We start from the raw sequence: 11584 nt of genomic DNA, 5'->3' as shown, positions 1-11584 counted from the left end.
GAAAAATGTGTATGGTTAAAGTGAAATAAACCATTTAAAAACTATCTGCGTTAACTACAAAATATAGCTGACAACAGGGCTGTTTGTCTCCAATCATGTCAAGTGGACAGTTTTGGAGATACATGGTTTTGACAGGGCAGCAGCACCAGTGGTTCAGTGCACACTGATGCCTTTAAACTAATTCAAGAAAGGAGGGTTGATTCATGATGTGACATAATTGAAAATGATTTTTATTTGATCATTTACATTTAATTGATATAAACATGTCCATGAAACAAAAATGGTTCAAACATTTAAGAAAGTCATAATTTGATAATAAGCACAGACAGAATTTTGGAAACAGAAGTTATCACAAACTGACCAAATGGGAACAAGTGCTTCCGCTACACAAAACATCCTATATAACAGATTATAGTTAAGTCAGTTTCCATGTCTTAATTTATAGTATTCCCTATTTTTTTTTTATCTTTTTTGCCTTGGACAGCACATGCAGTCAAGTCCTCTTCCATGTTATCCTGATTCCTCTGAGCTCACTCTCCTCTCTCTCTCTCTCTCTGTCTCTCTCTCTCTTCAGGTCAATCTCTCATGTTCTCATGTTCCTTTAAACCTCCAGGTGTCTTGTGTCTGCACGTCCACTGTGCATCCCTGTGGCCCCTCACCGTTGCATGCTGTGCAGCAGGTGGAAAAGGGATGTGTAACCTAGATTTTGTATTAAAGTATCCACAGAATTTGTCTTCAAAAACCGTCAGTCACCAAGCAAATGTCACTGAAAGCCCTGCAGCAATCAAAGTGAGGGCTGCATATGCCAAATAAATAAATACAGAACAAATAATTTAAATAGACAAATAAATAGTTGCCATAGGCTACATGCGAAATAATAAATTATAGCTTCAAACAGAACCAGTCCTATGCTTGATAAAGGCCAACTGGCCGGATAAATAGCTTCAGTGTTCCATCTTGTTTTTGATTTTGGAGCAAAAAAATGCCAGGTGTGAAGCTCTGCGATTTGTTATTTGAACAAGTATCCTGGTAGTATTTGTCCCAGTGCGCCGTTTGGATGGACTGGATGAATAAGAACTAAACGCAGAAGATCTCTGTGTGAGTGAAAGAAAAGCTCTTCACGCTGGCCCCTCGTTACTAGGTGAAACTCATGGATACTGTGTGCTCCAGCGCTTTGCGGCGCAGCGAGGCGATGCTTGTCCCTCTCCAGACGTCACTCTCCGGGGAACTACACAGCTGAGGTGAGCCGGTCACGTTGGTCGGGCCCGACAGGGACGCGGGTACCATCCCGGGGAAAGTGGGTTGGTAGAGGTGTGACTGAAGCCCGGAGCCGTTCGACGACATGTTGGATAGACCCATGGAGTTGGGCGGCGGCCCGGCGCCGAGGCTACACTGAGACAGGGACTGCGCCATGGCCTGCTGGCGGCCCAGAGCCGGCGGTAGCTGCAGCTGAGACACGCCGTGCATTCCTGCCGTAGCCCAGCGGGTGTCATTGGCGTGGAAGGAGCAGAGGCTGTCGCCCATGGCCGCCGCAGCTGCCGCGGCGGACGGGAACTGAGGCAGGCCGTGGTGCGTCGGCAGCAGAGTCCCCGGAGCCCGGAAGACGTTGGTGGTCTTCTTGCGCTTCTTCCACTTGGCGCGACGGTTCTGAAACCAGACCTGCAGACAGAGATTGGATGAGTTAGGAGGAGCGGGTGTAATGGCTTCATCGACAGGTCATGTTATCAGAGCTGTGAGCGCACATAAAAAGGTTATGACATCACTCTGTGATCATCATGACACTGAGAACAACAATAAATCAGTTGGAGAAAAACACTGATTTATGTTTTTTTTTTTCTTCCAGGATCTCACCAGTTTATAGCAACGTGCTACCCGTTTACATTGTTTACATTTATACATAATCGTCCCCAATTAATAAGAATAAACAAGGAGGAAAAACTTAATTTATATGGCACAATCCACTCCAGGTGGAAACGCAATGAGCTGCACGACGCGCTACCGAGAAAGCCACAGCTACAAACACTCATGTAAAGATAAAAAAAAAAAATTAGACATAGGCTAAGTAAACACAGTTAAAACATAGACACATGTGAAGAAGTAGGAATAAGAATTAAATTGCATAAGATCAACAACCGACCAGTCAGAATACATAAGACATTAAATTATTAAAAAAGTAAAAAATGAACAGAATAAAATTATGACCAAAAGTTGGCCAATAAAAATAATAAGACACGTGAACAAAAACAATAAAAGAAGTCAGAAAAAAATAAAAAAATAAAATAAAATAAAATTTCAAATCGACAAGTCAGACTACTAAAAGGCGCAGTTTAAATGAAATGTTTCAGTTTGCGTTGGAGCATCTAACATGATGCATTGAGGGTGTTCCTGTGGCTTGGAGCATCAAAGATAAAGGCAGTTTCACCAGTTTTCGTGCAGAATAACCAGACGACCTATTCCAGATGACCTGAGGGTCCAGTTGGTTCATATAGCTTGGTTGGTAACTTATTTTTATTTTGGTCACTCTGTCTGTCTTGATGCGTAACACTGAACAACTGAAACGCTTTCAGCCTAATAACAGAAGTTACATCGCAATACATGTCATAATAAACTTTAATTGTGTGTGCCAAATGTTGGGATTTATTTTTGTAATTTTCTCATTTATTAATAAGCCTATTTAAACTGATTTAAATGTATTTATGTGAAAAAACAACATTTTAATAATTTGATCTGAGCCCAAATGATTTTTTACAGCTTTAGGAGGAGCCATTGAAAAGCACGCGCTCGGATAATAAAGATAATGTTATTGCAGTGACAAACAGACTTTATTCCGGGAGTCCTTGAGCTTCTATAGGTTTGCTTGTAAGCGCGGGCGTCTATGATTAATGTGAAGATTTGCTTGAGAAAGTGGAGGCGCAGTAATAAGCCCAGGACAATCTCACTCTCTTCCCCCCGCGTAGCCAGCCGTGAAATCCGGCCTGAAATGCATTACACTTCCAAAGAAAAAGAAAATGCAATTTCTCATTCCGTTTAAAAAAAAAGAAAAAAAAGACAGAGTGCACCCTCAGCGCGCCCGGCCCGGCATTAAGACGCAGAGAGCAGTGACAGGCTGACTCTGGACCTGCTTCTTATCATCACAGCAGATGAGCGTCATTTCACTAATTCTTATTTTATGGAAATAGTATATAGAAACTGAATTGAGCCATGCTATAATAATAATGATTATTAGGGCATTATTTCACATGTGAGCGCCTCGAGTGCATTTGCCGTCGCTATAGTTAATAAGGCGGTGGCGCCATAATTCCTGACGCGCTTTTATACAGTATTTGTGCAGACTGGAAGTCACAGAGGGCATTATGGAGGAATTCTGCATATAAAATATACAGAATTTAGTCACGCTTTCACGGTGCATTCAGATCTGTTAAACGACTGTAATAAAGCTGCGATCATCATTTGGTTCCCTGTAGGTTTATTACAGGAGAGGGACGCCAAATGTGGGCCAACTCCTGCATCAGGCAGAATTTATTTAGAGGTTACAGTCCTCAAATATAACAACATGTTCCTGCTGCGACGAGACATTGAGTTCAACAAAAAAATATAGAAATCATTTAGCATTTTATATGATGTAATATTTTTCCTGGTTAGAGGATGACAACAGGATTTGTTGTTGTCGTCTGTGGTATAAAGGATGTAACTAAAGTAACGTGTAACGAGCTGATCTCAGGCGGTAATAGCTGCTGTCATGTTGAAGCCTCCTTATGTGCATCGTGGTGTGTGTGGATGAAGCACGTGTGTAATCCACAAGGTCGCTGGTTCGAATCCCCAAACCAGACACAGTCACTGCACACACACACACACACACTCAGGTCTGTGTGTTGTAAGCTCTACGTTATTGGCTATTGGCTCACTTAGCTTAAAAACAACATGATTTCATACAGTGAAGGAATGAAATACATTTTCTTTTAGTTGTGATATTTTTGTTTTTTGATATTCAACATAAATTGTGAGATGGAAAGTAAAACTGTGGGATAGGATAAAATTGTTTGTTTTGTAGTTTGTGTTTACTCTGGTAGATTATTATTATTTTTAATGTAACCAAAAGCTAGATAAGAAATATGAACATTTTTTCCCCCTTTTTTGGTTTGTTTTTTTATCTCCTTTTTGCGTGTTTAACAAATATAGGCTAGCCTACTTAAAATTAAAAATTAGTTTTTGTCTCTTGACTAATACTCTTAAAATGTTAAAGGTGTTAAAAGCAAAAATCAGAACATTAAATTCTACATTCATAGAGGGGAAATATTAATATAGCAATTTTATTTTGATTTTTGATGAATTAAGTCCTAATTAGTGGTGCATTTCAAATATATAGAATAATGTGAGTAAATGTACAAATTCTCAATAAATGAGTTTAATAAGTTGAATTTTTCCAGACATAATATAAGGAATCAAAAGGCGGCTATTGTGAGGGGTTTTATTTATATGTTTATTACAGTAACGTATTAGCAGGTCTTAATTTTGAGGGGGTTTTTAATGATTTTTTTTTAATTCACACGCGCATTTATTATGTCCTCAAATGTAGCTCATATATTTGATGCTGCCTTAGATACAGGCTATCCTAGATTATCTGTAAATGTCACACGATATGTCTGTGGTTTTGTCTCTGCATCTGAATCGTGTCGAGCTTTGATTCATTTCCTCCACTGTTGATGTAAGTCCAGCCGCCCTACCTGCACTCTGGACTCCGTCAGGCCGATTCTCAGAGCCAGCTCCTCCCGCATGAAGATATCTGGGTAGTGCGTTTTGGCGAAGCTCCTCTCCAACTCGTTGAGCTGCGCCGGGGTGAAGCGGGTCCGGTGCCGCTTCTGTTTCTGGGTCTGCTGCCCTCCGGACTGGTTGGGGTTGTTGTTCTGCTGCTGCTGTTGCTGCTGCTTCTCCTGCTCCTTGCTGTTGACCTGCCCCGGATTGGATCCTCCGCCGCTGCTGATATCATCACCCGGGAGCATCGTAGCCCCTTCCACGCCGTCCGGGCCCGGGCCGAGCTCCCCGGAGTGCCCTGGGTCAGGTCCTCCTCCGCCGAGCCTGCACTTCAAAGCCTCCCTGTGGCCCAGGAGCTCCGCCGCGGCATCCTTCATCCCTGCACAGACAACCACAATTGGTGAGATTTTGTACAATGAACACTTTTCGCTACAGGAGGGAAAAAAGGAGACATGGTTAGAACAAATTTTGCACACAAGCAAACACTTAACAGGCAAAAGAGGGAAATTAGAAGTATTATTTCTGCTGCAGCAGAAACTGAAGAGACAAAAGCTGCACATGCATTAAAGCATCCAGTGAAACATTTCAAACACAGAAACAGAAATTATAAAAGCGACGAGTGTAGCTCTTTGAGAGAGACAACCACAGCATGCACGTTACAATCTGCTCCTTAAATACTCTTAATTCAATTCGATCACACCGATATCTTAGAAAATTGTTAAATCAAATTACGCAGTAATATAATAATAATAATTACTTTTCCAATGAATTAAGCGAGTTTAGTTCACTTGAGTCACATTAAGATAATATAAGAAGCAAATTGACAATTTTCAGAGCTTGATTTAAGATTAGAAGTGCCTCCAGCTTACAGTAGAGTTGAAGACCGGAGTTTGGTGATGATAACTCACCGAGGCGAGCATCCAGGAGGTCGGCATGAGATAGCATTGCGCACCGCTCCAGGGCGAAGTGCTATTCCAAAAAAAAATCTCTATGACTTTAACCTATTTAAGAAATATATATAGCCTAAATGAAAGCAAATTCGGTTTGTGGTTAAAAGGGAGGTTCGTTGCATTATAATGTAGTTTAGAGAAATGGGGAGGCGCTTAACAACGGAATGAACCCATGAGCTTCTCCAAACGAGGACCAATCAGAGCTGAAGCCTGAGGTATGTCAGCTTTAGCCCGAGACCCCGAGCACCCCCCTTCCCCTCCACTCTCCTCCTCCATCCTCTCACATCCACAAGTTCATTCCTCCTCATTCCTGTAATTGGCTTTGATTTCTCCTCCAAATTACATCCAATAAAATAACCTGATTTAATATCTGTGTGAGCTTCGACCCGTTCAAGAAATGTTGGATCACCACAATATTTGTTTAATTGTGCATGCTGTTTCTGTTTTTATAGTACAAGAATGGGAGTTATTCATTAGAGGAGAGAACACATGGCTGCATTAACACACACGCTCTATGTAACACCTTGAATATGAACTTGAGTCTATAATATGAAGCATTTATTATGATTGCACCTTCTTTTTTTTTTATTTTAGTCCCCGTGATGATATTGTCGACCTCTTTATGACACTAAACGCCTCTTGGAGACCAAGTGAACCTCTTCTAATATCCATGATTTCCCAGTCAACCAAACAACAAACTTTATATAATTCTAACCAGGCTCATTTTCAAGGCCATTAGGCTTTTAGCCCGTGTAATTAGCGCCGAATCCATACGCCTTTATTTCAAATATCAGAGTAAGATCAGTATAAATTAGTGGTAATTTACTAGTATTTAGGCCCAACTGTCAAGAAGGGAGGGACTTGGTATAAATGATGTGTGAGCAAATTAATTCGGCGGAAAGTGGAAGGAGTTGGACACATGAGCTGTGAATGCTCGCCTTTGATAAAGGGACACAGTTAATACACCCGAAAGGTTGTGCAGAAGCTGACACCTGAACAGATAGCTGGGCAAACATACAATCATGTTTACAACACGTGGAGGAGGCCTTTGTTTCGGATTTTTCGTCATCTGTCCAAATTAAGGTTATTTATTCTCAATGAGACAAGAAAAAGTTCCTTGAAAAGGAGCTCCTTTTGTTATTTAATAAGACTCAATTAGCACGACAGCTTTTTGTCACACACACACACACCGGACACACACACACACACACACCAGTCTGCCAAATATTTAAGGGACAAAAAAAATCAGACATGTTTGAGACAGATGTCGGGACGTTTTGTGAGAGAGCAGGTTTATTTATTATGTGCTGAAAAAAAAGTGGCACAATGGAGGCGTCCGAGCGTGAACCCGCGGGCTCGTTTGGCTCCTTTTCTTCATCCATCCAGGCTTCAATCGCCTCGGCTCATCTTTTATTTGTCTGCAATCTGGTGGCACGACGGACAGACCGGGAGGGATGGAGTGGAGTCGTGTGCTGGGACGCATCGGGGATGTGGAGGAGACCTGGTCTCTCTGCGCTGATGATGTCTGCGTCTTTTCTTCCAGAGGAGGAAAAGAAGAAGACGCGCATTTGGAGATATTTCTTTCTTATCCTCTCTTTTATCGAGGCTCTCATTCTTTTAGCAGCTGGACTTCAAGGTAGATTTTAAAAGCTCTAAAACTGGGATTAAGCCTTAATTCAAAATTAGGTGTATTGTTTTTTGTTTTTTTTTGTTTGTTTGGTTTTTTTTACAGATTTTATACATTATTCCCTATTGTTATTAATAAGCATGTACAAAAGTCGTAGTATTTCTCTCGTGGCGCACTGACAGCTAATAAGGATCATTTAAAAATCATCACATTATGATATGATGATTTGCGCACTTTCATTTTAAGACTTTTCAATAGCTGAGCGCTTTTATAGCTGTACAAACACAAGTGAATGACTTGTCTCGTGACAGCAGGTCATATTTAACTCAAAACAACGAGACAGATGGGAGCTGATGAGCTGTCAGGAGGCACGAAATATTTGTAAGCTACAGTGGAAGGGCCGAATAACACCAAAAATGAAAATATTATCATGTCTAATATATATTTCATATTTCGTGTATTTATATGAGGCGTCAGTTTTTTCCCATGGTGAAAAGGTGATTTTTATTCATGATAAAGACGTTTGTGATAGCTGCCTGTATAATTTATTTAGTTTGTATAGATTTAAATGTGCAAGTTTGGGTACATGGGTAATAAAACTATAATTTATTTAATGCAGTTTAGGCACGAGTGATACCTATCTTTTTTTTTTTTTTACCCAGTTTGCTGTTTGATAAACTAAGCTCCCTGGAAGTTATTTTTATCAGATGCAATTTATTTAATTCATCTAATTCAAAGGCATATTTTCACTTAATAGTGTCAAAAAAATGTATGCGTATGTGTGTTGTGATGAAGGACCTGGGTTGATAAGGCTGTAATTAGGGTAAACAAGGAGCACAGCACAGTTTGCTCCATCTCTCCACCAACATGCTCACATCAATCTTACCCATGACATAAATAAAAATAGACAAACAAATTCGCCCCCTGCAAGTTAATGCGGTGCATCTGAGTGGAAAGTAGACATTTTCACGGGTTGTGGAGATGAGGAGTGACTTTTATTAAAAACAGCTAAAAACAACAACAACGGAAAAGTGTGATACTGTTGGTGTGTTAAGGCTGAAGTCTCTGAGGCTTTTACCTTCACATCCATGTGTGTGATTGTTGCGGATGGACGCACAGTTGTTGGCAGGCGGGGCTCGAACCTCTAACCTTTTGGTCACAGTACAGGCTCTCCAAACCTCAAGGCCCGGGTGATTTTTTTCTCCCTTTCCTCTCTCTGATCCGCCTTTGCAGTCTGTATTCACTCAATTAGAGATTTCTGAGGAGAAAAACAATCGATCTTCCATCTGCACAGGCCCCAGTTTAACAAATGAGATTCTTGTTTCATGCAGCTGATTTGGTGACAGTCTGAGGGGGATTAGGAGTAATAAGTTACTGTGCTGAAGAGGAGAAGAGCAGCTGATGCTGCAGCCATACCGGGCTGCTCTGCGTCCTGCGGCCAGCGGAGAAAGTTTGACATGCTGGCTGGACAAAGTTTAGCGAAAGAAAAGGGGGACAATGTGCGCGTTCGCGTGAGCGGAAAACGCATCGGTCACAATGCCGCTTCCGCGAGGGAGGCGGCAATAGGGACTCTTGTCAGTATCTTGAGCAATTATAACCTATTTTTAATATCAATAAACCTGAAAATAAATAGTAACCAACAGCTAACGTTCTAATAAAGTATCTTCAACAAGATTTGATGCTTTGATGTCCTTCCCTTTCTCTCTTCTCTTTCTCTCCCTGAACACCTACCTGCCAATGGGACAAGGGATGGAAATTAGCCGCATGGCTACAATCTCTTACATATTTACATTGTTGATGTTCATTAATATGTTCTGTCCCATTTTTGGGACAGAACTCAAGTACTCAAGTATGACACTACAGGCTACCCACTATTGCACTGTGGTACTGTAGCCTATATCTTTATGGTGAATCTGGTGAATTTTCATACACCAATTTGCAATCTGCATGGATGTATGGTATGTCTTTTGTCAAAATCACTGTCCATGTCTGTCCCCCTGCCCTTAAAGGCCTAATCCCAATTACACACCCAGTCCCTTTCACTAGCCCTGTGTGGCTACCCATTTTCACAAATAAAAGCCTGTCTCAATCAGACGCCTGGTCTGGTTGCCAAGCAGTTCATTCTTTTATAGATGTTCTTTGAATGCATAAAACTGGGTTGTTGGCTATCTGAAGTTATGTGTCCATTCCTTGATTACCCAAGTATAGTATTCGTATTCCTTTAGTCCTCAGATTGAAAGGGTTTCATAAAAATTAATCCAATTTGTGATTGTTTTAACAGGATAAAGTGTTGTGTCGGTATGCCAGATGCCGTATTTCCTGAGCGCCATAACTCACTCTCTCTCTCTGATACCCTGTCTGTTGGAGTTAGATCAAATGAATGATTCATAATTGAGACATTACCTGAAACCTAATTTTTAAACAAGTAATATTCATACTGGTTTAAATAAACAATTTGATTGTATTTCCCGATCTTTGCTGAGAAACAGTTCTGTGTGAAAGGAATCAAAGGCCTGTCCCAAATATAGGCCTGTTGATTGCAGTGATTTAAGCAAATAATAGCCTGGGCCATGCACTGAAGTTTGATGGTATGTTAACATGGAAGCAGAATTTTAATGTTGTAGAGCTTATTTTACCCATTTTGTATACTGATTGGTGGTTTAATTTACTGACTTTGACCATTTTAAAATCTTCACCTGCAAGGTAGCCTGGTAAAAAATGCAATATTTTCATCTGAATTGTAAGTACAAGTATAAAGTGACGTACAATTTAAGTGGTAATACCTCAAAATTGTATTACTTGAGCAAATGTTGCTGTCCTCTCATTAGTCTCTTAAATCATTAGATTGAAAAAGGCAGGTAAGCTTGTTCCGAAGTGAAACCAACTCCTTCATTTAGTGCTAATTTTAGAAGGCCTATAGGTGTCCTTGATAATTCATAGCAGATGAGAGGTGATCTTAGAAACAGAGAGGTTAGTTTTGTTTGAGAAAGGAGTTCAGTGTGAGTAACTACATTCCAAATTAGGGATAAAGAAGCCCCACTGTTACTTTTGAGTCAAGTTATGAGTATGGAAGAAGTATGGAGGATGGAACGTAGCTGGGCCTACTGTAGTACTGTATTTAAAATGATGTTTTAAATACTTGCTGTGATAAGTAGACATATGACCCATGTATATTTGGCACGCCTGTGAGTGCTCTTAAGAGTTTGTTGAGCGAACCTGAAGAAGCCACGGGCAAAAGGTGTTGTTCACTCTTAATAAATCACAGTAGGTCAGTTCAGTGTGCAGTGGTTTATGTTTATGACTTTGAATACTTGCATTTCATTTTAAGGTATTTCATACTTCTAGTCCTCTATACATGTCTGACACTATATTCTGCTTTTTATTCACTACATGTATTTGACACCTACAGTGAGGCTACCAGACTTTTTCCGAATTAAGATCTACATTCAGAGGTGATAAGTTTATAAAATAAAATGCATTTCCATAGATGAAACTATCCACCAGGATATAAACTAGCTGATATTTGCTCAACCACATTTAAATGCTTTAAAGTGTATGCATTAGTAATAAAATCCAATTATATAGGCTAATATATACAACTCCCTGAAAGGGTCCATTCTGCTACTTAATGAGTGCTTCTATTTTGATAGTTAAGGTAGCCTAAATTCTGCAGATAATACTTCCATAGTTTTAGCCCAAGTAAATCATTTGAATGCAGGACCTGTAACAGAGCATTTTACATTGTTTTTTCCTACTTTTGCTTCAATATAGGATGTGAATAGTTCTTGTTACCCAGCCTCAACATGTTCAGAGCAGTGAGCAGCCTGCACGGGTCCTCTGGTCACAAAACCCAGATGTAGCGCCCCGCCGCTGCATCTCATGCCTCAATTAGCGCCGCTGCCCTCTGCACGGACTCGATTAGGCCGTGATTTATCCGAAAGAAATATAATTATACCTCCAAATAAAATAATCAGCATTGAAGAGCGATTTCCTTAACGAGATGGAGCGGGGTAGATGTCACGGAGTAGCAGCGCCTCATTAGGGCAGTAATGAGACTTTGGGGTGATCCCGATAATTATCGAAATCTGTAAAATAAGGATCAAGTCAAATGTAACCTTAATTTGTCTGGCAATTGAGTTCATTTATTAGTCGGACTATTTAGGAAGGACTCTCTCAGCCTTAATACAAGGTGTCGTTATTTTAGGCCATTTGGATAATAGATGTAACTGCCGCAGGGACACCAGACGGGCCTGTT

General features: G+C 40.5%; 1 protein-coding gene across 3 annotated transcripts; it reads right to left on the bottom strand.

Moving 5' to 3' along the window:
• Positions 1–209: 209 nt before the first annotated feature.
• On the bottom strand, positions 210–11490 carry otpa (orthopedia homeobox a). Of its 3 annotated transcripts, none has more exons than XM_078161950.1 (3): positions 8408–11490; positions 4725–5131; positions 210–1659 (listed from the first exon to the last, which is right to left on the bottom strand). In XM_078161950.1, exons 2-3 carry the CDS (start codon positions 5127–5129, stop codon positions 1138–1140), a joined length of 927 nt encoding a protein of 308 aa, XP_078018076.1. In that variant the 5' UTR covers positions 5130–5131; positions 8408–11490; the 3' UTR covers positions 210–1137. The 3 variants fall into 3 exon arrangements, with proteins under 3 accessions (XP_078018076.1, XP_033502807.1, XP_033502808.1); XM_033646916.2 differs by lacking the exon at positions 8408–11490 and adding an exon at positions 5622–8320; XM_033646917.2 differs by lacking the exon at positions 8408–11490 and adding an exon at positions 5661–8319.
• Between the last annotated feature and the right edge of the window lie 94 nt (positions 11491–11584).

This window comes from Epinephelus lanceolatus, chromosome 19, assembly GCF_041903045.1.
Source record: "Epinephelus lanceolatus isolate andai-2023 chromosome 19, ASM4190304v1, whole genome shotgun sequence".
Taxonomy (NCBI): Eukaryota; Metazoa; Chordata; class Actinopteri; order Perciformes; family Serranidae; genus Epinephelus; species Epinephelus lanceolatus.
Note: the sequence above shows the minus strand (reverse complement) of the source record. Positions and strands in the feature narration are given on the sequence as shown.

Excerpts from the sequence above, each read along its gene's own strand:
- otpa (XM_033646916.2), bottom strand. The coding sequence starts at position 5,697 with ATGCTATCTCATGCCGACCTCCTGGATGCTCGCCTCGGTGAGTTATCA. Across the intron at positions 5,132-5,621 it reads CTCCGGTCTTCAACTCTACT|GGATGAAGGATGCCGCGGCG; the intron begins GTAAGCTGGAGG and ends TTGTCTGTGCAG. Across the intron at positions 1,660-4,724 it reads TGACGGAGTCCAGAGTGCAG|GTCTGGTTTCAGAACCGTCG; the intron begins GTAGGGCGGCTG and ends CTCTGTCTGCAG.